A 22,815-nucleotide genomic window follows, 5' to 3' on the forward strand; every position below is an offset into this window, starting at 1 on the left:
TCTGGGGTATGTTGTGAGTCCCCTCAACCTCTCGGATCCTCTGTTCCATTTGGGCCAACAGCTTGGCCTCATCACCATTCAATCCGGGGGTCACGGGGCTGGCTTGAGGGATTGGGACTACGGGTGGCGTGCTCGAGCTCATGCCCGTGATGATCACATCTTCTAGCGGCATTATCTGATAGGGAGCAGCTTCCAAGGCTTTACCGGAGTTATCCGCAGGAGGAATTCGAGCATGAATGATTAGCAGCGGGCTGGAGGTGGATGATTGAAGTTTGGCGGTGAAGGCGGCCATCATTTCTTCCATCTTTCGGGACATCATCCCTTCAAATCGCTCGGTCAAGGAGTCAAGTTTCTCGTCTAGGGCAGCACTAACGGTGGCGTTAATGTCGGCCATCCTCTTCGCGACCGATCGAGTAATATGTGGAGAATCCGTGATAAATTACCTGTATGCAGTAACAAACCCAAAATGAGTACAAGAATAGTGAGCCGGCCCATGACATCCCTCTAGACTCAAATGAACAAAGTGATTATGACCAAAGGATTGAAACATGTAATTTTCAGTTTGTCCGCTTTTACGAAAAAATTCGTATTAATTCGTACGCTGATCAAAACATGTCCAAATTTTACGAGCTTGTAGTTGAGAAGATGATGAACAACTTTTATGTTGGCCAATCGGACTAGAAATGTGCGGATCAAATCAGTTTAATGTGTTTTTCCAAAAAATCGCATTCAAAAAACTGTTATAACCGCAGGTAGTTGAAAAAACGAAAGGCCATCTTAAATCATGAATTTAATTTTGAAATTTTGCGAGATATTAGTTGAAACATAGGTCTACAACTTTTGTGTTTGGCACTTACTCAAAGCTCGATCGTAGAATTTAGTAAAAATCGCACAATAGGAATAAGCTAAATCAGAATTGAGGACAGCTGATGAAATTGTAAAAGCTACGGAAGCAAAGTGCAAAATTGGAAATAAGACAATGAAACTTCCAAACAATCAACCTAAACCATGGACCGGCCCAAAATAAAAATGAGATAACAGGGTACAAGAGACAAGAAATTACCTCTCATACGAAGAAAATGCCAATCACAAAGACATGCGCATGAATTGTGAGTTTAAATCTTATTCTATCTATCCAAAAGGCTTTTGCAAATTGAAATGATGAACGAAACGACATGTCGCAGCCTCAAGACACTCATCATCATGACTAGTCGCAACCTCGCGTACAATAGTCATGACTAGTCGGGTCCAATCACTTCGGCTTGGTTCGGTCGACAAGGGCAATTCTCATGCATCGTAGCCTCACGGGTATGAGAACGACCCTTGAGCCATTTTTTGAAAAAATTTTCGGGATCCAGATGGGATAACCTTTAGCGAAACCTTACCACCAAGGTTAAAGAACCATCTAAATACCATCTTAAAACTATTAGTGTGACCCGGGTCCAGTCACGGGTTGTGTGCAGTGTAGTGCAAATACGATAAATCATGCACAACAATTAAAGGCAAACACCGCTTCAATGATTCAAAAGTTAAATCACAATTCCAATTCACCAAGCCTGCAAAACAAAGGGTTAGCCGATCACTCCTCCCCTTATAACTCCCAATCTGCAAAAACATTTAACACTTAAGAATGAGAATTCAACCAAAGTTTACCAAATCAAGTGATTTCTTTTTCATGAAATTATCTGGCCTAAGTCCTCTTTGAATCCCCGGTGGAGTCGCCAAGCTGTCGCGACCTTCTAAAAAAATAGACAAGTTAATTTTCGGGCTAATGGATTATCATGTTAATTAATTAACTAACCTAACTCGGACTCTCCCAAGTCCATACCAAATCGCAACTTAAGGTTCAAATAATTAACATGCAACGTGTTTTGAATTTGGAGTCGCCACTAATCATTTTCGGTAGGTTGATTAGAAACCTAAATAAAATAGCGGGAGAAAACTATTTTATTTCCGCGAACCGTAGATTTTGAATTCGGGGATTTGGTTACGCTAGATTTCTCTAACGCCCTTTCGGTACCATTTTCATGAAAAATATTTGATTTGGCAATTTTGATGGATTTTCCTTGAAATTCAAATATGCAATTTTTTTGGTTTTTTCTTCTTTTTTATGGGGATGTAAAACATTGAACTTTGTACGATATACACCATGGGTGATTTAGAAAGAAAGAAAACGCAGCCAATCACGAGTATTTATAAAAATAAATTAACATATAATAATGCTAAAATTTGGAACACGTGGCATGTCTAAAATAAACAAACAAATGTTCAAACCAAACGATTACATTTTTGTAGATCGAGATGGAAAGGATTACCTTGTATTACACAAAATCTTACTCACATACACGTTATAGTTCCCTTCAAGATCTCGGAGCTGGAAGAACGCGGCTGTCGTCGAAAATGGCAAGCAATGGCGTTGTTGGGTGGTGAGAGACGAAATATGTGTCGGGACTCGTCGAAGATGATGCTCGACTAAAATTCTTTTCTTCACTCTCGAATTTTCTCTTCTAATTTTTCTCAAGAACTCTCTTTTTCCTCTCTAAAAATTCCTCTCAAAAACTCCCTCAAAACTCTCTCAATTCTCTTCCACTCTCCCCCTCCTAAAACTCTTCTCAAGAGCTCTTTACCTTCTCTATCACCAAAATTCTCCTAATTCTCTTCAAATTTTCTCTCTAAAACTCTTCTCAAGAGCTCTCTACATTCTCTATCACCAAAATTCTCTTAATTCTCTTCAAATTTTCTCTCTAAAACTCTTCTCAAGAGCTCTCTCTTTTATAGGCAAAGTTCTTCATCCTTCATTCTTCACCTTCATTTCTTCACCTTCCATCTTCATCTTCTCTTCTTCATCTTCATTTCTTCACCTTCCATTTTCATCTTCCCTTCTTCATCTTCATTTCTTCACCTTCCATTTTCATCTTCCCTTCATTATCTTCCCTTCATCATCTTCCCTTCTTCATCTTCTTTTCATTATCTTCCCTTCATCATCTTCCCTTCTTCATCTTCTTTTGGTATTTGCAATACAGTCCCCGAAGTTCCAAGTATTTGCAATACGGTCCCCGAAATTTTAAGTATTTGCAATACAGTCCTTGAAGTTTCAAATCTTCTCGGTGTATTTTTCCATCCCGTGCCTAGTCTAGACGCATGCTAAATTAAGTGTTCTGCTTGCCCGATTATATGCCAATGCAATGTACGCTAAAAATAAATATGTGAGATGATTTTTTATAATTTTTATGCAAAAAATAGATTAATCAAAATTTAGGCGTCAACACTTCTATTTCATTTGATTGATTCTTTGGACATCCTTGGCTCAAATGATACCATGAAAGATGGTGATGTCTTAATCTCTCGAGGAGGAAGATTTGCTCGCGGTTTCTTTAGCCCAGGTAATTCCGGCTTGCGTTACCTGGGGATTTGGTATCATGGACAACCGGAGCGAACCATCGTTTGGGTTGCTAACAGAGGAAATCCGGTGAATGATACTTCCGGGGTCCTTGCATTTGATCATGATGGAAACTTAGTGATCCATGAAAACAATGGGAGCTTTCCCATTTGGTCAACCAATGTTTCCTCCACGACTTTACATAATTCGACTACTGCTCAGCTTTTGGATTCAGGTAACCTGGTTTTGAATCATGGTATGAGCGAAGTGGTCATTTGGCAGAGCTTTCACTATCCCGCAGATACCTTTCTTCCGTCCATGAAGCTTAGGTTGGACCGGAGAACAGGTTTGAACTCGTTCCTGACATCTTGGATATCCGAAGATGATCCAGCATCGGGCCGTTGTTCATACAAGTTTGAACCGACAGGTTACCCACAGTTGTTCCTTTACAAGGATCGAGCTCCGTACTGGCGGCCCGGACCAATAATTATAAAGTGGCAGGGTAGCCTTGTCAGGATGGCTAACGATTTTATATATAATATCATAATTGTGAATAGCGCGACCGAGGTTTCTCTGATGTGTGCCGTCATCAATGCATCGGTTCTCTCCAGATATGTGGTGCATGAGTCAGGGTTAATTAAACACTTCATGTGGCACGATGAAGAGCAGCGGTGGACCGAGTTTAATTACCATCCAAAGGAACTGTGTGACTACTACAACAAGTGTGGGCCTAATGGCATCTGTGGTGCAAACGATGCAGACCAGTTCAACTGCACATGCCTGCCGGGCTTCGAGCCCAAGTCTCCGGGTGATTGGTACCTAGGGGACGGAACAGGCGGCTGCAAGAGGAGGCAAGGCGCGTCAATTTGTCAAAGTGGGGGAGGTTTCGTGAAGGTGAAACAGCTGAAGTTGCCGGACACTTCAACAGCACACGTCGACATGAGCCTGACCTTGAAGGAATGCTTGAGGGATTGCAACTGCACAGCTTATTCGAGTGCAAATGGAGGTATGGGGGAATATGGATGCCTCAAATGGTATGGAGATTTACAAGATACAAGAGCATATTCAGACTTGGGTCAAGATCTATATGTGCGGGTCAATGCAACTAACTTATGTCATGCCCCGATTCTCGAGTACGCGACATTCCTACCAAAACGCCTCGGGTCATAAAATATAACGTCCCGGGTGCGTTATTGACCAATGATACCCTAGCATGCATGCGGAAACGCGAACTCTCCCCATTCAAGAAAACAATAGAGATAGAAATAAGATCAACAACATCAGTCATATACCGTAACAACTGTTAATATAGTACCAAAAGCAGATGATTTTTAACCTTACAAAGTTGCAGTCAAATACAACCCCATTCTTTAGGGCGGCTCTCTAAGACCAACAAAAGGTATGAGGGTCAAGTAGGGTTAAGTTCTCATTTACTCCCAAAAATCCACGTTAGTACCTATCAAAAGACTACGAACCCTCGAAGTCATGGTGAAGGGTCGCAATCGGAAGCCAACGAACACTCTAAAGAAGGCTCAACGATATCTTCCTCAATCAAGTCGGGGTCGGGGTCGGAGTCGTGTTCGTGGTTTACGATCTCACCATCTGGCGTATCGAGTTCCATCGGAAGCCGGGACAGAATAGGTGAAACCATGTCAAGTGGCCCCTGAAGTCCACGGAATGGGCCCTAAGTTTCCACCCCATCATCCAAGAACTAGGCTTTAAAGACATGTGCCACACATTGCGGCAAACCTTCGTCCACCCAAATAGTGGTGATGTGAAGTTCCCAAGTCCTATTTGTACTCGGTTCCGGACGATACACAATATCGTAGGACCGGTCGACTGGGACCCCGAACCCGACGGGTCACCGCATCACTATGGACTCGAAATGGTTAACACGAGGTGAGATAAAAAAATTTCCGTAAGTCAACGCCTAAACCCGGCTAGGGCGTTGATTTGTTAAGAGGGTCCTATCGGCCAAGCACATATTGATATATAAACAATTCAATCACATGCAGTTCACATGCTAAAAATCACACGGTATGCAATACTTGACTCAACGTGCCACACATAGCAATCCATGAACTTCACATCAATCGCACACGCAGACATCACATGTGATCCGGTTATTAACGGTCATCCGGCCTAATTGCACACAACCGGTATGACTTTACACTACGATCGGCAATGTCTACCGGCAAGACCAGGCTTCGTCCCTTACTTCCGGCGACGGTGATCGATAGTCCGTGTGATTCCGATGGACACGGCACGGAACTACCAGGAATCCCAAAAAGGGCTTCGGTCCGTCACAAGCCGCGACCGGCATCTGCTCAATCCGACGACACGGAAAGGCGTGCATCCAACAAGTCGTGGAATTCCGATTGACACGACACGACATTATTAGGGAAAATCCATTATATGACCATTCAAACACATTTGGCAATCCATCAATTCACAATTTCATTTTTAGCCATATGTTCACACGACATGTTCGTGACTCGGCCCAAGGCCGTTTTCATGCCAATATATGCAATTGATGCCAAATGTGATCATACGAATGCATAGAATTATCCAAGTAACTCTGCATGCATAGCGAGACAATTAACTCCCAAATCGAACGTTCAATCAATCGATAGATAATCAATCCATTCAATCAAACAATCGATATGACGATCGATTCAATCAAGGCCAAGCATATCAATACGAGAATTCAATCCAATCTCGCTTATTTAGACTCGATTAGCACATAGATTCATTATTAACTAATCCGATTCGTCAACCGAACGTACACTTGTCTCTAACCTATTGCTCGCTCGCAATCAAGCAATAATAGTCATTCAATCAATCGGTTAAATCTAATTAGCCATAGAACCCTAGCTAACCAAACTAATTTAACCAATTAGGGCCATTGAACCTAAACCAAGTTTCTAACCTAAACCGGCCCTAATCGAACTACCTAAACACCTAATAATCTAATTACGCTAATACAAACGTAATTAGCGACCTAACTAAGGATTAGAGGTCGACTCATAGTCAAATAAGTGAAGCGAATGCGGCTGTGGTCCTTAGAAATCTTTGGCGCGCGCGTTGGGCTCGATCGAATCGCGAATCAAGAACCTCGGACTACGGGCCCAAACTTCAGGCTTAATGGGTCCACGGGCCTATTACAAAGCCCAGCTTCAAGCCCAAAAACAGATTGGGCTTCAGCCCAATTCGCAGGCCCACAGAACCGGCCCAGGCCCAAAAACAGGGCATGGCAGAACAGGTCAGGCGCGGAGCTGGCTGTTCGTGGCTGTGGCGGGCGTTGAGGCGGCGGCGAGTGGCAAGAGGTTTGAGGGGGATGTGAGGTAGCTGGAGGTGGTTGGAGGTGGCTTGTGGTGGCCGGAGCTGGCGCCGGCAGCAGCTATCAGAAGCTGCAGCAGGCGGAACAGAAACAGGGCAAGCTGGTCGGGGCTGTTCCAGAGCTCCAGCGGCGTCTGGGCTTCGTGGGGCTGGTGGCAAAGGTCTGAGGGAGTGTTGGGGAGTGTATGGTGGCCGGAGGTGGCTGGAAAAGGTGGCAGAACAGCGGCAGCAGCAACTGCAAGTAGTGCAGGGCAGGGCAGCGAAAACAACAGGGCAGGCAGTGGCAGAAGGGGGCTGTTCGTGGCTATTCCGGCATGCTACGGCTGAGATTCGACCTGGTGGTGGCTGGGCAGCGTTGGAGGAAGTCTGTGGAGGTCGGGGGAGGGCGGAGCTGGGCTGAGGATGGCTGAACAGAACAGAGAAGCAGCAGCAGCAGCAAACCCGGCGGAAACAGAGCAGGTTGCTAAAGCTTCTTCTAGCCGACTTTCCGGCGACTCTAGCAGTGCGGCGGTGGTCCGACGGTGACGGTGGGGTTCTGTGGTGGGTGTAGTATGGGGTGGTAGCTCAGTGAGGGAGTGTCGTTGCCAGAAAAATGAAGAAAGAAGGAGAAGAAGAGGAGGGGAAAGTCGTTTTCCCGGGGGGGGTGGGGGGAGAGGAGGGTGGGGCGGTGTCGGGCACAAGAGAGAGAAAAATCTGGTGACTGAGGGCTGAAGTGATGAGGTGGGGCCTACTAATTAATAGTGTTGTCCCATAGCTCACAAAGTATTAGGGGTATTTTTGTAATTTCGAAAGTTGGGTGGGGGGTATTTTGATAATTTTTCATCCTAGGGTAGTTCCGAATCCGGAAATCCGACCAAGGGTAATTTAATCCAAATTTGAGCCAATTCAATCAGAATAAGACCCGGTACAAAAATTTCTAGTTCTAGAGCGCGACGACTCACTTAATCGAAACCTAATCCAATCCGATCAACGATCTGGGAAATTTCCAATTTTCGATTTCTAATTCCTTAATATCCCATGTTGAATAACAAATTGGAATTCACAATCATTCCATTGACTGGCTTTTACCATTAAATAGAAGTCGAATTTTCAGAGCGTCTCAACTTAGGTACTCATTGCTAATCTATACTTCAAATACTTTTTCTGTTGTTGTGGGGTTGGTATTGTTGTCCCAATATCTCCTGGTCTCTTGTCTTGACGAAACCGTTTGCTTTCTGACAGTTCATATTGGAAACTGCAATTGTTCAATTGATTTCCCTAAGATTTCCGTGTTCAATGTCATTGGCACGCTACCCGTGCCTTCTTTTACAGCTCGCTATAGGAAAAGGAGTATTCTTGTCAAGAAGGCAATGGTGCCAACGATATCGATATCTGCACTAGTGTTGCTGCTCTTGGGCTCCCTTATGTACTGCCTTCTGTTGAAGAGGAAAAGAGGTGCGTGATCATTAACCTTCACAGAAGCTTTTACTGCCATATATAGTACTCAGTCCACTTTACAAGGAGATATAATCGTTTCGATAATTAGATTAAGAAATTAATTAAATTAAAAATGAAGCTAATCTTGCCTGGATGTTAGGCAAGGGTAGTTAATTTACTACTGGAAGCCATGATCACTGAAGCTGCCCAGAGAGTGCTTGATAATTAGTCAACATTGTATTGTGATGCATCTTGAAATCAGGCCTCGGTGAATTGATCTTAGGCAACACGCGATGAGCTCTTTGTTGAAGGCAAAATCCGTATTACAGAATGGCAAAACCAGAAGCATCACAGAATTGCTTTCGTTTACCTTTTTAAGCATTTTATTCAACTGTGTGACAGCAGATAGAAGAGGGCGCAATCATCCTTCTAGTACTACCACAAGCTCAACATACTTGGTTGAACTTCAAGGTCTGAAATACCTCGACCGCAATGCAAGACAAAAAACAGATCTACCGTTCCTTGATTTTGGAACTGTTGCTGCAGCCACAAGCAATTTTTCCTCTCTCAATGAGCTTGGCAAAGGCGGTTTTGGATCGGTCTATAAGGTAATAAATCTCCCTATTTCACAGAATCCAAATAGTTAGTGAATTAACTATGTTTAATCTACTAACTTCATTTGTCTCTCTCTTATGGGATTGCTGTCCTGGAAAAAAAAAAATGCACAGAAACAAGCTAGTATTTTTCTTTTTTCCAAAGGGTCTTTTTCTCTTTCAAAATTCTCCAAAGATATCGCAATCTGGTTGCTTCCACTATATCTAAGGTGGCATGTCTCGTAGCGATTCTCATCTTCCAGTCATCCCAAACCAAGTGACAAACAAGGGAGAAGAAGTAGACAACAGCACAAGTTGTGTTGCTTCTTTATTTCTCTTGGTCAAACGACATGTAATGAATTTAACCAACAATCCTCCCAGCAAGTTTAACTACCTAATGAATCTTAAAATCTACTCATAACAGGTTTTGAGCGACCACTTCATCTGACAAGCCTCAATATATATTCTTGTGATGCATTACTTTTTACAGGGGACGATTAATTACGGAACCGAAATAGCAGTTAAAAGACTCTCGAAATGTTCTGGACAAGGAAATGAAGAGTTCAAGAATGAAGTCAGGTTGATTGCCAAACTCCAACGCCGGAATCTGGTGAAAATCTTAGGTTGCTGCATTCACGAAGACAAGAAACTGTTAATTTATGAGTATTTGCCCAATAAAAGCTTGGATTCATTCATTTTTGGTAAGTCCTCTATTCACAGTGGCTAGAATTTCTGTTCTGAAGCTAGAATCATGGATAATAACTTGAGGAAGTTCCAAATTTGGTCCAGATGAAACGAAAAGATCACTTCTGGAGTGGGGAAGAAGCTTCGGCATTGCATATGGGGTAGCTCGACGACTCTTGCATTTACACCAGGATTCGATGTTGAGGATAATCCACAGAGACCTGAAAGCTAGTAATGTCTTACTGGATGTTGCATTGAACCCGAAGATTTCAGATTTTGGGATAGCTAGAATATGTGGAGGAGACCAAATTGACGGAAAAGCGAAGTGGGTGGTCGGTGTTGCGCGGAACAAGCGATCGAACAATAAAATAGACAGAACAAGAAAATAAATCGGACACCAAATGTACGTGGTTCGGTCGTAGAGACCTACGTCCACGGGGAGAGCAACAACAAATTTCACTATAGATCAAGCGATACACGGAGATTACAAACCACACTCGAGTTACTCAAACACTCTCGGTATTTCCCAAGCCCCAATTACATCCAAGAATGCACACAGTGTTTAGCCCCAAATTCCTCACGAAATAATCTCTCAATCTCGCAAAGGAATTACACAAATCTAACCTCAAGATTTAATCAGCTTCGACACTTGAATTCTTGATGTGATTCCGCAGAATAAACCCCATGAACAAGCACTCGATAAACGGTGCTTCAACAACTCTGCATCAACTTCGGCACACCAAGCACTCACACGAAATCGGTGCTTCACGGCTTCATGACAGCACTAGTCTAGGTCTCCGTAAGAAACGCCCATTGATATATATTCTATATAGATATGCATGAAGGAAACCAACCTGACTTGAACTAGGAAACGTTGAAGTCAACTCAAACCCATACACGGATATTCGGACCTTTTAATTCACTGGATATCATTCAAAATCTCTTCCTTTTTTTTTTCTTTTGCACGACTCTAATAGCTCAAAGGGATAAACATCCATGGATAACAAAACAGATTTTGTTCAAATCTTGATTGCTTCTTCAACGTAGAAATAATCTGTTATCTTTCATGATTAAGAATATATTTATATTCGAAATTCGGATTTTCGCTTCGGGCTTAAACTTGAGACATATTTTAACAATCTCCACCTTGGCTCGACGTTTGGGCCAAGTCACAATCGCTTCGCTGATAATCCGAACATCATCGCAACTACTATCCCAACAACCTCAATAGGCTCAACCGCCACAGCCGCTTTCCAAGTCCAAGCCGCGCTTGAACTTCGCCATAACCATGGACCTCATCAGAATATCAACCGAACATGCACCTTTAATCGCTCCACAAGTACTTTCTAATACAAGCTCCTTAATCACGGATAAAGCAAAACCTTCATTGCATCTATATCTGTCAAAAGATCGAATACGTACCTTGTCAATATCAGCAGCATAAAGAACTATTGGTTCTACGGACTCCACCTCGCTACAAGTACCATCTGTATCGATTACCGCGCTAATATCCGCTACCTCGGGAGTTTCTAGTTGCAACTCCACCTCAAGCTGAACACCGCCTAGATCCATATGAATACTGCTATAATCACTCCTAGCCGGAAGTCTTGGAGACTCATCAAAGGTAACTTTTCTGCTACGAACGGGTGGATTTATATTCGGGCACCACAACTAATAACCCCACTCACCTCGTGCATAGCCATGGAATATGCACATTGCCCTCACATCGAGCTTACCATCACTTACTCGATAATAACATGGGCAACTAAATATTCTAAAAATAGAATAATCAGCAACGTTACCCGACCACACTTCTTCGGGAGTCCGAAATCCGATCACGATCGATGGAGATCTGTTCATCGGGTAGCTCGCCATATTAAGCACATCCGCTAAAACTCTTCTAGCCATACCAGCACTAGAGATCATTTTATGGGCTGTCTTTAATAATGTTATGCTCATCAATTCTACAAACCGTTATGGTCTACTAGCACTAGTGCGGTGTTTCACTATGCCCTTTATCATGCAGAATTTATTTACCAGCTTTGAGCATGACTTCATGCTACTATCGGTTCGCACATGCTTGATCGACTAACTAGCCTCCGTTTCGATCAAAGCTCTCGACCGCGTATTCTTGACAACAACATCAAACTTGTACCTCAGCAGAGATACCCGGGTCTTCCTCGAGCAATCATTAGACTCTCAAACCGATGCCGACGTCTCTGAAGCGAAACTTGTCAATGTCTCACCTTGAAGTTCATACAGGCCACCATGCTTGATTCCTTTCATTATCACCGGGGCACCTCGAACAATCTTCAGAGCTCCACCTTGTGAAGAATACCCGCATCCAACTGAATCTAGAGCACCCAAGGAAATTAAGTTCTTTTTCAATTCTGGAACGTGTCTTACTCCAATCAATGTCCTCACAATACCATCATGCATCATGATTTTAACATCACCAACACCCGCAACATCGCATTCGGCGTTGTTCCCCAACCGCACTTTACTACTATCCGTGCACTAATAAGTAGCAAACCAATTCCTATTTGGTGTAGCATGAAAAGAACGACCGTAATCCATAATCCATCCGTGAAATGACGAATTCTCGGTGATAGACAAGATCCTATCGACACCATCAGAATCATCAGCCACAGCTGCAATATCATCCGCAGATTCAACTCTAATTTCCTTACCCTTCTCGTTTTTTAGCTTTAAGCAATTCCTTCTAAGATGCCCTCTCTTGCCACAGTCCCAACAGACAACACCATCATACCTAGACCGACTGCGTCTATTTGAGTTCATACTACTTCTACTACCACGAGTACCGGTTCTTCCTCTATTTTCACCTACTAAAGCAGTAGATATAGATTCACCGGATTCTCTTCTACGGATGTCCTCGCTCAGAATTAAATCCCGAATCCCATCAAAAGTTAAACTTATTGATCCGGAGGAATTACTAACAGCAGTAACAGTAGTATTCCAACTATCGTGCAATGAGGATAACGGAATCAAAGCACATACATCATATTCAAAGTCAATATTAACCGAACTCAATTGACTAACAATCACATTGAATTCATTGATATGATTAGTAACAGACGCACTTTCGCTCATCTTCAAATTAAACAGACGTCGCACCGGATAGACCTTGTTGATCACAGAGGGCTTCTCATACATATCTGACATGGCTTTCATCAAACCCGCAGTGGTCTTCTCTTTGACGATATTAAACGCGACGTTACGAGCGAACGTCGGCCGAATAACACCCAGCGCTCGTCTATCCAACAATTCCCAATCAACTTACTTCATCGTCTCCGGTTTCTCCCCGCACAGGGGCAAGTGCAGCTTTATTTGATATAGATAGTCTTCAATCTGCATCTTCCAGAAACCAAAGTCATTCCCCTCAAATCCGTCGATTTTTACTTTTACTTCTTTTGTCGCCATCGATTCGCTTCAATTCGACAAAGCCTAGCTCTGATACCAATTGTTGCGTGGAACAAGCGATCGAACAATAAAATAGATAGAACAAGAAAATAAATCGGACACCGGATGTACGTGATTCGGTCGTAGAGACCTACATCCACGGGGAGAGCAGCAACGAATTTCACTATAAATCAAGTGATACACGGAGATTACAAACCATACTCGAGTTACTCAAACACTCTCAGTATTTCCCAAGCCCCAATTACATCCAAGAATGCACACAGTGTTTAGCCTCAAATTCCTAACGAAATAATCTCTCAATCTCGCAAAGGAATTACACAAATCTAACCTCAAAATTTAATCAGCTTCGACACTTGAATTCTTGATATGATTCCGGAGAATAAACCCCATGAACAAGCACTCGATAAACGGTGCTTCAACAACTCTGCATCAACTTTGGCACACCAAGCACTCACGCGAAATCGGTGCTTCACGGTTTCACGGCAGCACTAGTCTAGGTCTCCGTAAGAAACGCCCATTGATATATATTCTATATATATATATGCATGAAGGAAACCAACCCGACTTGAACTAGGAAACGTTGAAGTCAACTCAAACCCATACACGGATATTCGGGCCTTTTAATTCACTGGATATCATTCAGAATCTCTTCCTTTTTTTTTTTTTCTTTTGCACGACTCTAATAGCTCAAAGGGATAAACATCCATGGATAACAAAACAGATTTCGTTCAAATCTTGATTGCTTCTTCAACGTAGAAATAATCTGTTATCTTTCACGATTAAGAATATATTTATATTCGAAATTCGGTTTTTCGCTTTGGGCTCAAACTCGAGACATATTTTAACAATCGGGACATTGTAAGTGTTTTTCTTGAGCATTAAATTCTGCTTCACCTGATTAAGCAATGACAAAATTAGAACAAAGAAAAAGAACTTGGGCCAACCATTTTCTGTCTTTAATACTTAAGTTTCAACCTTTAGTTATGTTTCTGAAAATTCAACAAGTATAGGGTGAATGAGATGTTGATTATGCTCTCTTTTTTGGCTTTTGGAGTGGGTATATGGCACCGCAGTATGCTATGCAAGGCCGCTTTTCGATAAAATAAGATGTGTACGGTTATGGAGTTTTGTTGTTGGAGATCATTACAGGCCAAAGAAATTTAATTGCCTATGTAAGTGTGAAACTCTTGCCTAATTCATTGCAATACACAATTTGAACAGTCTCGGGGGTGAAAGTGTGGGCCAAAAAGTCCTGGCGCCCAAACCGTGAATCAATTCCGACACAACAGTTTCCTTAACGATTCAAGTAACCAATATTAATGCCCCACTGCGTGTTAGTTAAACCTCAAGTTATAATTTCTAACACTTAGGTTCAAAATCACCAAATCTACTTGTTAAATAATTTGATACAAATTCAGGCCATCACAATTCCCAACTAGCAGCATATCATCAATATATATGTGATGGCCCGGACTTGAAAAGTACGGAGGGACAGGTTAGTGCAATGCCTTGGCAGTACGCGGGCGAAACTAAGCGCATATCTTCTATCCTACATCGCTTAGAGGGCTAGTGGGCCCAAAGCGGACAATATTACACAATGTCAAACTCTTAGGTCCTTTCGGGTGGTATGAGAGCCAACTCCCGATTGTGTGTAGGGCCGTAACGAGGGCTCTGTCCTCGAAAGAGGGGAGAAGGTGACAACCCAAAGTACATAAGGACGAGCTACCGTAATGCCTTAGCGGTCCTCGGGTGTGCAGGAGAGGCTAAACGCATGTCTTCTGTTCTACTTAGCTTGGGGGATAATCTTGAGCTAGTTGATAATGCTTAGGGTTCTCTACGCTATGTAACATATTTTCAAACCATGAGGGCCAATGGGCCCACCCACATCACTTGGGGGAGTTATCCTGGGCTAGTTGACAAGGCTTGGGGTTCTCTACTCCGTGTAATGCCCTAGGATTACCCCTAAGCGATGTGAGATAGAAGACATGTACTTAGCCTTGCCCGCGTGCTGCCAAGGCATTACACTAGCCCATCCATCCGTACTTATCAATTCTAGGTCGTCACATTCTCCCCCCATTACGGGCACAGCGCCCTTGCCGTAGCCTCATAGCAAACAAAGCCAAGCTTCAAGACACAGGAGTCAATCTCATCTTTCATAGCTTTCTCCCACTGTTTGGCATCTTCCACGCTTCTTGCTTCTTTAAAGAGTTTATGGAGCTCATTTGTGAAGGGACTTGAATGTACATTATGATAATCTACTCGGATATTAAAGACCATAGATTATTTTGTCAACTGTAAAATCATTTAGGGATTTTTTCGAACGCCACATCTGCAATAGCTCCCATAGAATTAAGATTCCCAAAAAGATCAAGAATATACATCACATCCGGAAGATTCTTCACTGTCTCATCTTTCATCTTTAGCTTCATCTTTCCACGACAACAATAGCAAGCATCGTATCATCCCCCATTCGCACTGTACTTCCCTAATGAGGCTAGTAACAATAGAACCAATCTCTATTAGATGTCACATGGAAAGACACTTCAATATCAATTATCAATGCATTGCGATCAACCCGAGATAAGTTGCGGAAGACATACATGTCTTATGTATTGTTGTCATCATCCTTCTTTGTACTAGAGGATAGTGCCTTATCTCGCTTCTCTAGACCTACACTTTTGCTTCTGCAATCCTTCTTTAAGTATCTAGCCTTTTCGCACTTCCCGTCACCAAATCTAGATTTGGATCATTAATTATTCCTTCGTCTTACGAAAAGAACCTCATTCGTTGCATTATCAAAACCTACTCTCCTTATCTCCTCGGACAATCAAGTAGATACAATGTTCTCCAAGGATAGTGCACCAACATCGGTGCAAATCAAAATAATTATATGTTGTATGAGTTAGGCAGTGAGCACAACAAGGAACATGCTTTATCTTCCTCATCTAGATTAACATCAATAGATGCAAGTTGCCCACAAATACTATTAAACTCATTTAAGGGTGCAAAAAAAGAATCACATTCACCCATCCAAAGGTTGTACAATTGCTTTCATAGAAACAACCTACTCACGAGTGACTTGCTCTGAAAAAGGCTTACTAGCTTCGTTCAAAGATCTTTTGTTGTCTTTTCGGAGGTCGCTTTCACCGAGGCGTTATCAACAAGACATTGTTAAATCAGGCTTCATGCATTCTGATCGCTACTAATCCACTCCTTCTATTCACTAGATGTGGAATCCTTTGCTTCGTCCTCCTTTGCCTTTCCTTTGGGATTCACCTCGGGTTTATCATCTTCAATGACATGACATGCCACAATTCTCTATCCACAAGCAAAGCCTCCATTTTCAACTTTTATAGCTTGAAAACTTTTCCCTGAAACTTCTCTACTTCAATTCATGATTGACTAGATGATGTCTTCCCTAGATTTGATTTTTTAGATCTCCCTTCACCAAGAAAACCTTAACTTCAAACCTCACTCTAATACCAAATGTTAGGAGTCGGCGAACAACCACAACAAAACAGAGCGCTAAAGAGCAAAAGAGAAATTGAGACACAAGGCTTATCGTGGTTCACCCTTAAATAATGGTTATGTCCAGTAGAGGATTACATTATAATTAGCAAAACTTCAACATTTCACTTGGTCCTAGTGAAAATCTAGTGCTCCATGACCAAATTGATTGCTTCCCTATTTGGTTGAAGAATGTTTCCTCTATGATATTGATTTATTCAACTACAGCTCACCTTCTGGATTTGGGTAATTTTTTAACATCCATGATCTGAGCAAAAGGTAGTTTGGCAAAGCTTTGATCATCCTACAGATGCCCTTATTCCTTTCATGAAAATCGGGTTGGACTTGAAAATCGATTTGAACCGGTTCCTAACATCTTGGAAATCCAACAAGGATCCGGCACCCGGGAATTGCTCATATCCAATCAACCTGCGGGATACCCCTCAGATGGTCCCATAGAAAGTATGCATTTTTCTGTCTTCAGCATTACTATATTCATGCTACGGTGGAGAACCATGGGGTACGTAATTTTCGGATGCAGCTGAAGGAAGGGAATGTTTATTTGAAGGGATAAATTCACCACAAGTCCATAAACTATGAGGAGATTTGTCATCTGTTCTTGTAATTTTTAATTTGTTCAATCTAATCCCTCTATTTTTCATAATAAAGTCAAATTAGTTGTTTGATACTATTCACATGTTTTCATAAATACACTATTGCCTAGATTTTAGAATATCTTTTCCTTCTAATACATTTCCTAAATCAATAAAAAGATTATGTTTATTGCCTTTTTACCTTTCGGTCTGTATAAATATAAGGTTAGGCATATCTTTAGCTTATGTTTTCTATGTTAGAAAAAGTGGAACTTCATTTAGAGTTGTATCGGATTGATTTTCCTACTATTTCAAGTCCAAGTGTTTCAATAGGATATCTAAAGACAATATTAATATACCTAGATGCTTGTACTTATACTAATCTAAATCTTGTTCCTAATTTGTTAGAAAGATTACATTTTCAAGTTTTTACGTCTTGTGTTTTCTTAATTGAATTATATCAATAGATAGAATGTAGATAATAGTTGGGGAGAATTTATAAATTAAAGGATCATATTGAACAAAATAAAAGAGTTCAAAGACCAAATCGAACAAGAAAGGCGTTTAAGGACAAAATTGAATATTAAGTGAAAGTTCAAAGAACTAGTTGTGCCATTATCCCTAATTAAATACACTCAATAGCAAATACCAATGGGCAATGATATGCCATTAACTTGGACTTATTGGGGTCTTTCAAAAGGGAAAACTAAGTAGCATCGATACCGATATGCGACAAGGCACAACAAGCCAAACATTATTTCTCAAAAATTGATAATTCCAACACGTAAGGACAAGTAGTATATTAAAAATATTTTTTATATAAAAAAGAATCAAGTTAATTCGATTCAAATCCACAAATAAATAAATAATAATAAAGAGCCTAGAAACAATTTATACTTAAAACAGTAATTCACCATTTGCTAGTATCATTCATTATTTCGAATTGACAAATTCAACTACATCCCATTCTAATATTCCATAAAACTTGAACAGAAAAAGAAAAATCCATCCCCATTCCACCATTAAATTTAACATTTAATAATAAATCCAACAAAAAGAAACAATCCTTGTTAAAAAAATTATGAAATAAGAAACATTTGGCTTTTAGTTTTTGAAAGATTTCCAATTTTACCACAGTATTATTGAAAATTTTCAAAACTGACCCACACGTGTCGGATTAGGGTGTTGGGATTCCCAACTCGCATATCGTTGCGTGTCCAGTAGAGTTGACCACGCGTTGGATGTGTGTCAGGCTCATGTCCGACATCAGCACGGAGCCACGGAGACTGACGGTGCTTCCCGGAGGGAAAGGGAGAGGATGTTGACCGGATGAATGAGTGGTTTTCCTCGGTTCCCTATTTCTTAAAGCGCCTTCCATTGACTTCTAAGTCTACAAAACACATTCTGGGAGTACCCGGAGAGGAAAGAAGACAAGTCAAGCTAGGACAGATTATTTAAAGTCGTCGCTTGATGGTTCATTTTCCACAGGGTTACAATCTGGATGGTGCATGGTATTCCTGGGAATGGTCACAAATTGTGGTCCCCGTCGTCGATTAAAACCTCAACTACATTCAGATGTTTCTGTTTTATTGGTTATGAAGCAAAAGCCATGTCTCTGCTTTCTTGTCTGAAACATTAGCACGCTGCATCCCCATCAAAGAACAACATGAACACTAGAACAGTGTCATTACACATCCTGTTTTTGTTTCTTCTGCTTCATTTGATTGATTCTTTGGACACCCTTGCCCTAAACGATACCCTGAGAGATGGTGATGTCTTAATCTCCCGAGGAAGAAAATTTGCTCTCGGTTTCTTCAGCCCAGGTAATTCAAGCTTGCGTTACGTGGGGATTTGGTACTATGGACTACCGAAGCGAACCGTCGTTTGGGTTGCTAACAGAGAGAATCCAGTGAATGATACTTCAGGAGTCCTTGCGTTTGAGCATGATGGAAACCTGGTGATCCGTGAAAACAATGGGAGCTTTCCCATTTGGTCAAGTATTGTTTCCTCCACGACTTTGAATGGTTCTACCACTGCCCAGCTTTTGGATTCAGGTAATCTGGTTTTGAATCATGATTTGAGCAAAGAAGTTATTTGGCAGAGCTTTGATTATCCCACAGATACCTTGCTTCCGTCCATGAAGCTTGGGTTGGATCGAAGAACCGGTTTGAAATGGTTCCTGACATCTTGGAAGTCCGAAAATGATCCAGCACCGGGCAGTTGTTCTTACAGGTTTGAATCACCAGGGTACCGACAGTTGTTCACTTACAAGGATCGAGCTCCGTATTACCGCGGTGGACCAATAATTTGGAAACCACATGGTAGCGTTCCCTCAATGCCTGACAATTTCAATTACAATGTCACAATTGTGAATAATGCGACAGAGGTTTCTTTTATGTTGGACACATGGGTTGTGTCTAGGCATGTGTTGCACGAGTCAGGGTTACTTTCACACTTCATATGGCATGATGAAGAGCAGCGGTGGAGCGAGTTTAATTACTATCCAAAGGAGCAGTGTGACTACTACAGTAAGTGTGGGCCTAATGGCAACTGTGGTGCAAACAACGCAGACCAGTCAGACTGCACGTGCCTGCCTGGCTTTGAACCCGAGTCCCCGGGAGATTGGTACCTAAGGAATGGATCAGGTGGGTGCAAGAGGAAGCAAGGTGCGTCAATGTGTCGAAGAGGGGAAGGTTTCGTGAAGGTGACACGGCTGAAGTTGCCAGACACTTCAACAGCACATGTCAATATGAGCCTGAGCTTGAAGGAGTGTGAGCAGGAATGCTTGAGGGATTGCAGCTGCACAGCTTATTCGAGTGCAGATGAAAGTGTGGGGGAGCATGGATGTCTCAAATGGCATGGAAATTTAGTGGATACAAGAGCATTTTCAGACTTGGGTCAAGATTTATATGTGCGGGTCGATGCAATGGACTTAGGTACTCATTGCTAATATCTACTTCAAATACTTGTGCTGCTGTCGTGGGGTTGTCATTATTGTTCCATGATCTCTTGTCTTGATGAAACTGTTCGCTTCTCATAGTTGAAATTATGAACTTCACTTTTTGCATTCATTTCCGTAAGATTTCCACGGTCAATGTCATTGGCATGCTTCTCATGCTTCTTTTACAGCTCGCCAAAGGAAACGGAGTACTCTTGTCAAGAAGGCGATCGTGGCAACAGTATCTGCACTAGTATTACTGCTCTTAGGCTCCCTTATGTACTGCCTTCTGTTCAAGAGGAAAAGAGGTGCGGTGATCTAGCCCAGATAGAAGCTTTTTCTTCCATATGTGTTTCTCAGTCTGTTTGACAAGTAGGTATTATTTCGATGTGCAGGGTTAAGAAATAGATTAAAAATTGAACTGGAGCCAAATCCAGCCAAGATTTTAGGTTAAAGGATGATTGATTTCAATACTGGAAACCTTGATCAACGAAGCTGCACAGACTGCTAGATAATTAGAGAACACTGTATTGTGATTCATCAGCCTACGTGAATTCATCTTAAGTAACAAGCAGTAGGTTGCTTTCATCATCTTTCTAAACATCTTTTTTAACTGTGCGACAGAAGATAGAAGAGGGAATAATCATCTTGTTCGTGTTACCACAAGCTCAACATATTTCGATGAACTCCTGGGTCTCAAAGACCTCGACAGCAAAGGTAGACGAAAAACAGATCTACCATTCTTTGATTTTGAAACTGTAGCTGCTGCCACAAGAAATTTTTCCTCCATCAATGAGCTTGGCCAAGGCGGTTTTGGTTCTGTATATAAGGTAATTAATCTCCCTTTTCCACAGTATCCAAATGGTTAAAATTAAATATGTGTAGTCTACTAACTTCATTTTGTCTGTCTCTTATGTGGATTGATGTCCTCAAAGAAAATGCTCGGAAACGAGCCAGTTTCATTGTAAAGGACCATTTCCTCTTTCGAAATTCTCAAAAGGTGGTTGATCTGGTTACTTCCACCATATCCATGGAGGTGTCTCTAGTAGCAATTCTAATCTTCCAGTCATGACGAACCGGGGAAGTGACTAACAAAAGACAAGGGAGAAGAAGTAGAGCACAGCACAAGTCATGGTGCTACATTATTTTCCTAGGTTATACAGCATGTAACAAGTGTAACTACCACATCCTCTGCAAGTTTAACTATCTAATAAGTCGTTAGAATCTACTCATAACAGCTTTTTAGCAACCAGCTTTGTCTGACAGGTCTTAATTTTTATTTTGTGATGTGTTCATTTTCACAGGGTGTGATGGATAACGGAACAGAAATAGCAGTTAAAAGACTCTCGAAATATTCTAGACAAGGAAATGAAGAGTTCAAGAATGAAGTCAGGTTGATTGCCAAACTCCAACACCGGAATCTGGTGAAAATCTTAGGTTGCTGCATTGAAGAAGACGAGAAACTGTTGATTTATGAGTATTTGCCCAATAAAAGCTTGGATTCATTCCTTTTTGGTAAGTCCTCTCTTCCAGTGGCCAGAATCTACAGCTAATATTATGGATAATAACTGGAGGAAATTCCGAAATTTGGTCCAGATGAAACAAAGAAATCACTTCTGGATTGGGAAAAAAGGTTTGAAATCGCTTATGGGGTAGCTCGAGGACTCATGTATCTACACCAGGATTCAACGTTGAGGATAATCCACAGAGATTTGAAAGCTAGCAATGTCTTACTGGACGATGCATTGTACCCAAAGATTTCAGATTTTGGGATAGCGAGGATATGCAGAGGAGACCAAATTGAAGGAAAAACGAAGCGTGTGATGGGTACATAGTAAGTGTTCTTCTTGAGGATTAAATTCTGCTTCACCTGATTAGGCAATGAGAAATTAGAACAGAGGAAAAGACCAACTATTCTGTCCTTCATCCTAAAGTTTCAAACTTTAGTTATGTCACCCAAAATTCAACACAGGAAGTTTGTGCGATAAATGACATGTTGATTACTACTCTCCTGCTTCTGTAGCGGGTACATGGCACCAGAGTATGCAATGCAAGGCCGGTTTTCAGTAAAATCAGATGTGTACAGCTATGGAGTTTTGTTGTTAGAAATCATTACAGGCCAAAGAAATAGTGGGTGCTGTCATATTAACCCCTTTAGCAGTCTAATTGGCCATGTAAGTATGAACTCTTATGCAATTCAATGCAAGGCACAACTTGACCAGCCTCTACATTCACATCATCACAGTCCAAGGTGTTTGGTTTGTGTTCTTCCCAGGTATGGCAGCTGTGGAAAGAAGGAAAATGCATGGACATTGTCGACAAATCAATGGACAAGACATATTCTGAGGAAATGGCATCGAGGTGCACTCAAATCGGTCTTTTGTGCGTGCAAAGATCTGCATCGGACAGACCGACTATGTCCACGGTGGTTTTCATGTTGGGGAACGCCGATGTGGTACTTCCATCCCCGAAACAGCCTGCGTTCATTGATGAGAGTGACTACAATGGAGATATTCAGTCAGCAAGCAACAGAACATGTTCTGTTAATGGAGTTACAGTTACTGTTGTTGAAGCTCGCTAGTCACATGCATTCCATTAACATGCGCCGCTTCCGTCCCCAAAACAGCATGCGTTTGTCTTCAAGAAGAGGTAACATGGAGCAAATATGTCATCTAGTAATGCCACTGCTTCTGCTTCTGCTTCTGTTAATGATGTCACAATTACTACGGTCAAGGCGCGATAAGCAAGTTCATTATATTTTGAAATCCCACTGCTAAAGTGACTTGCATATTACGTATATATAAGAAATTCTCAATGCAATTACCTGAATGCAAATTACATTGACCGTAAGAAAGATCATACATAAATTGAATTTGAAACCTCAAATTGACATGGACGTTTTTGCAGAGAAGACGTGGGAATGTT

General features: G+C 41.7%; 2 protein-coding genes across 3 annotated transcripts; both read left to right on the plus strand.

Annotated features, from left to right (window-relative positions):
- The first annotated feature begins 3,319 nt into the window (after positions 1 to 3,319).
- On the plus strand, positions 3,320 to 10,190 carry LOC125316480 (G-type lectin S-receptor-like serine/threonine-protein kinase RKS1). The gene is made up of 8 exons (XM_048284819.1): positions 3,320 to 4,385; positions 6,519 to 6,723; positions 6,839 to 7,092; positions 7,940 to 8,152; positions 8,540 to 8,742; positions 9,218 to 9,428; positions 9,517 to 9,743; positions 10,086 to 10,190. Exons 1-8 carry the CDS (start codon positions 3,320 to 3,322, stop codon positions 10,188 to 10,190), a joined length of 2,484 nt encoding a protein of 827 aa, XP_048140776.1.
- An 8,323-nt stretch (positions 10,191 to 18,513) lies between these two features.
- Positions 18,514 to 22,473, plus strand: LOC115739798 (G-type lectin S-receptor-like serine/threonine-protein kinase RKS1). 2 transcript variants are annotated; one of them, XM_048285174.1, is made up of 8 exons: positions 18,514 to 18,775; positions 19,073 to 19,888; positions 20,082 to 20,198; positions 20,518 to 20,720; positions 21,195 to 21,405; positions 21,487 to 21,724; positions 21,914 to 22,064; positions 22,166 to 22,473. In XM_048285174.1, exons 1-8 carry the CDS (start codon positions 18,619 to 18,621, stop codon positions 22,469 to 22,471), a joined length of 2,199 nt encoding a protein of 732 aa, XP_048141131.1. In that variant the 5' UTR covers positions 18,514 to 18,618; the 3' UTR covers positions 22,472 to 22,473. The 2 variants fall into 2 exon arrangements, with proteins under 2 accessions (XP_048141131.1, XP_048141130.1); XM_048285173.1 differs by having other exon boundaries at positions 18,514 to 19,888.
- The last annotated feature ends 342 nt before the right edge of the window (positions 22,474 to 22,815 follow it).

The sequence above is a fragment of the Rhodamnia argentea genome, chromosome 9 (assembly GCF_020921035.1).
Source record: "Rhodamnia argentea isolate NSW1041297 chromosome 9, ASM2092103v1, whole genome shotgun sequence".
NCBI lineage: Eukaryota > Viridiplantae > Streptophyta > Magnoliopsida > Myrtales > Myrtaceae > Rhodamnia > Rhodamnia argentea.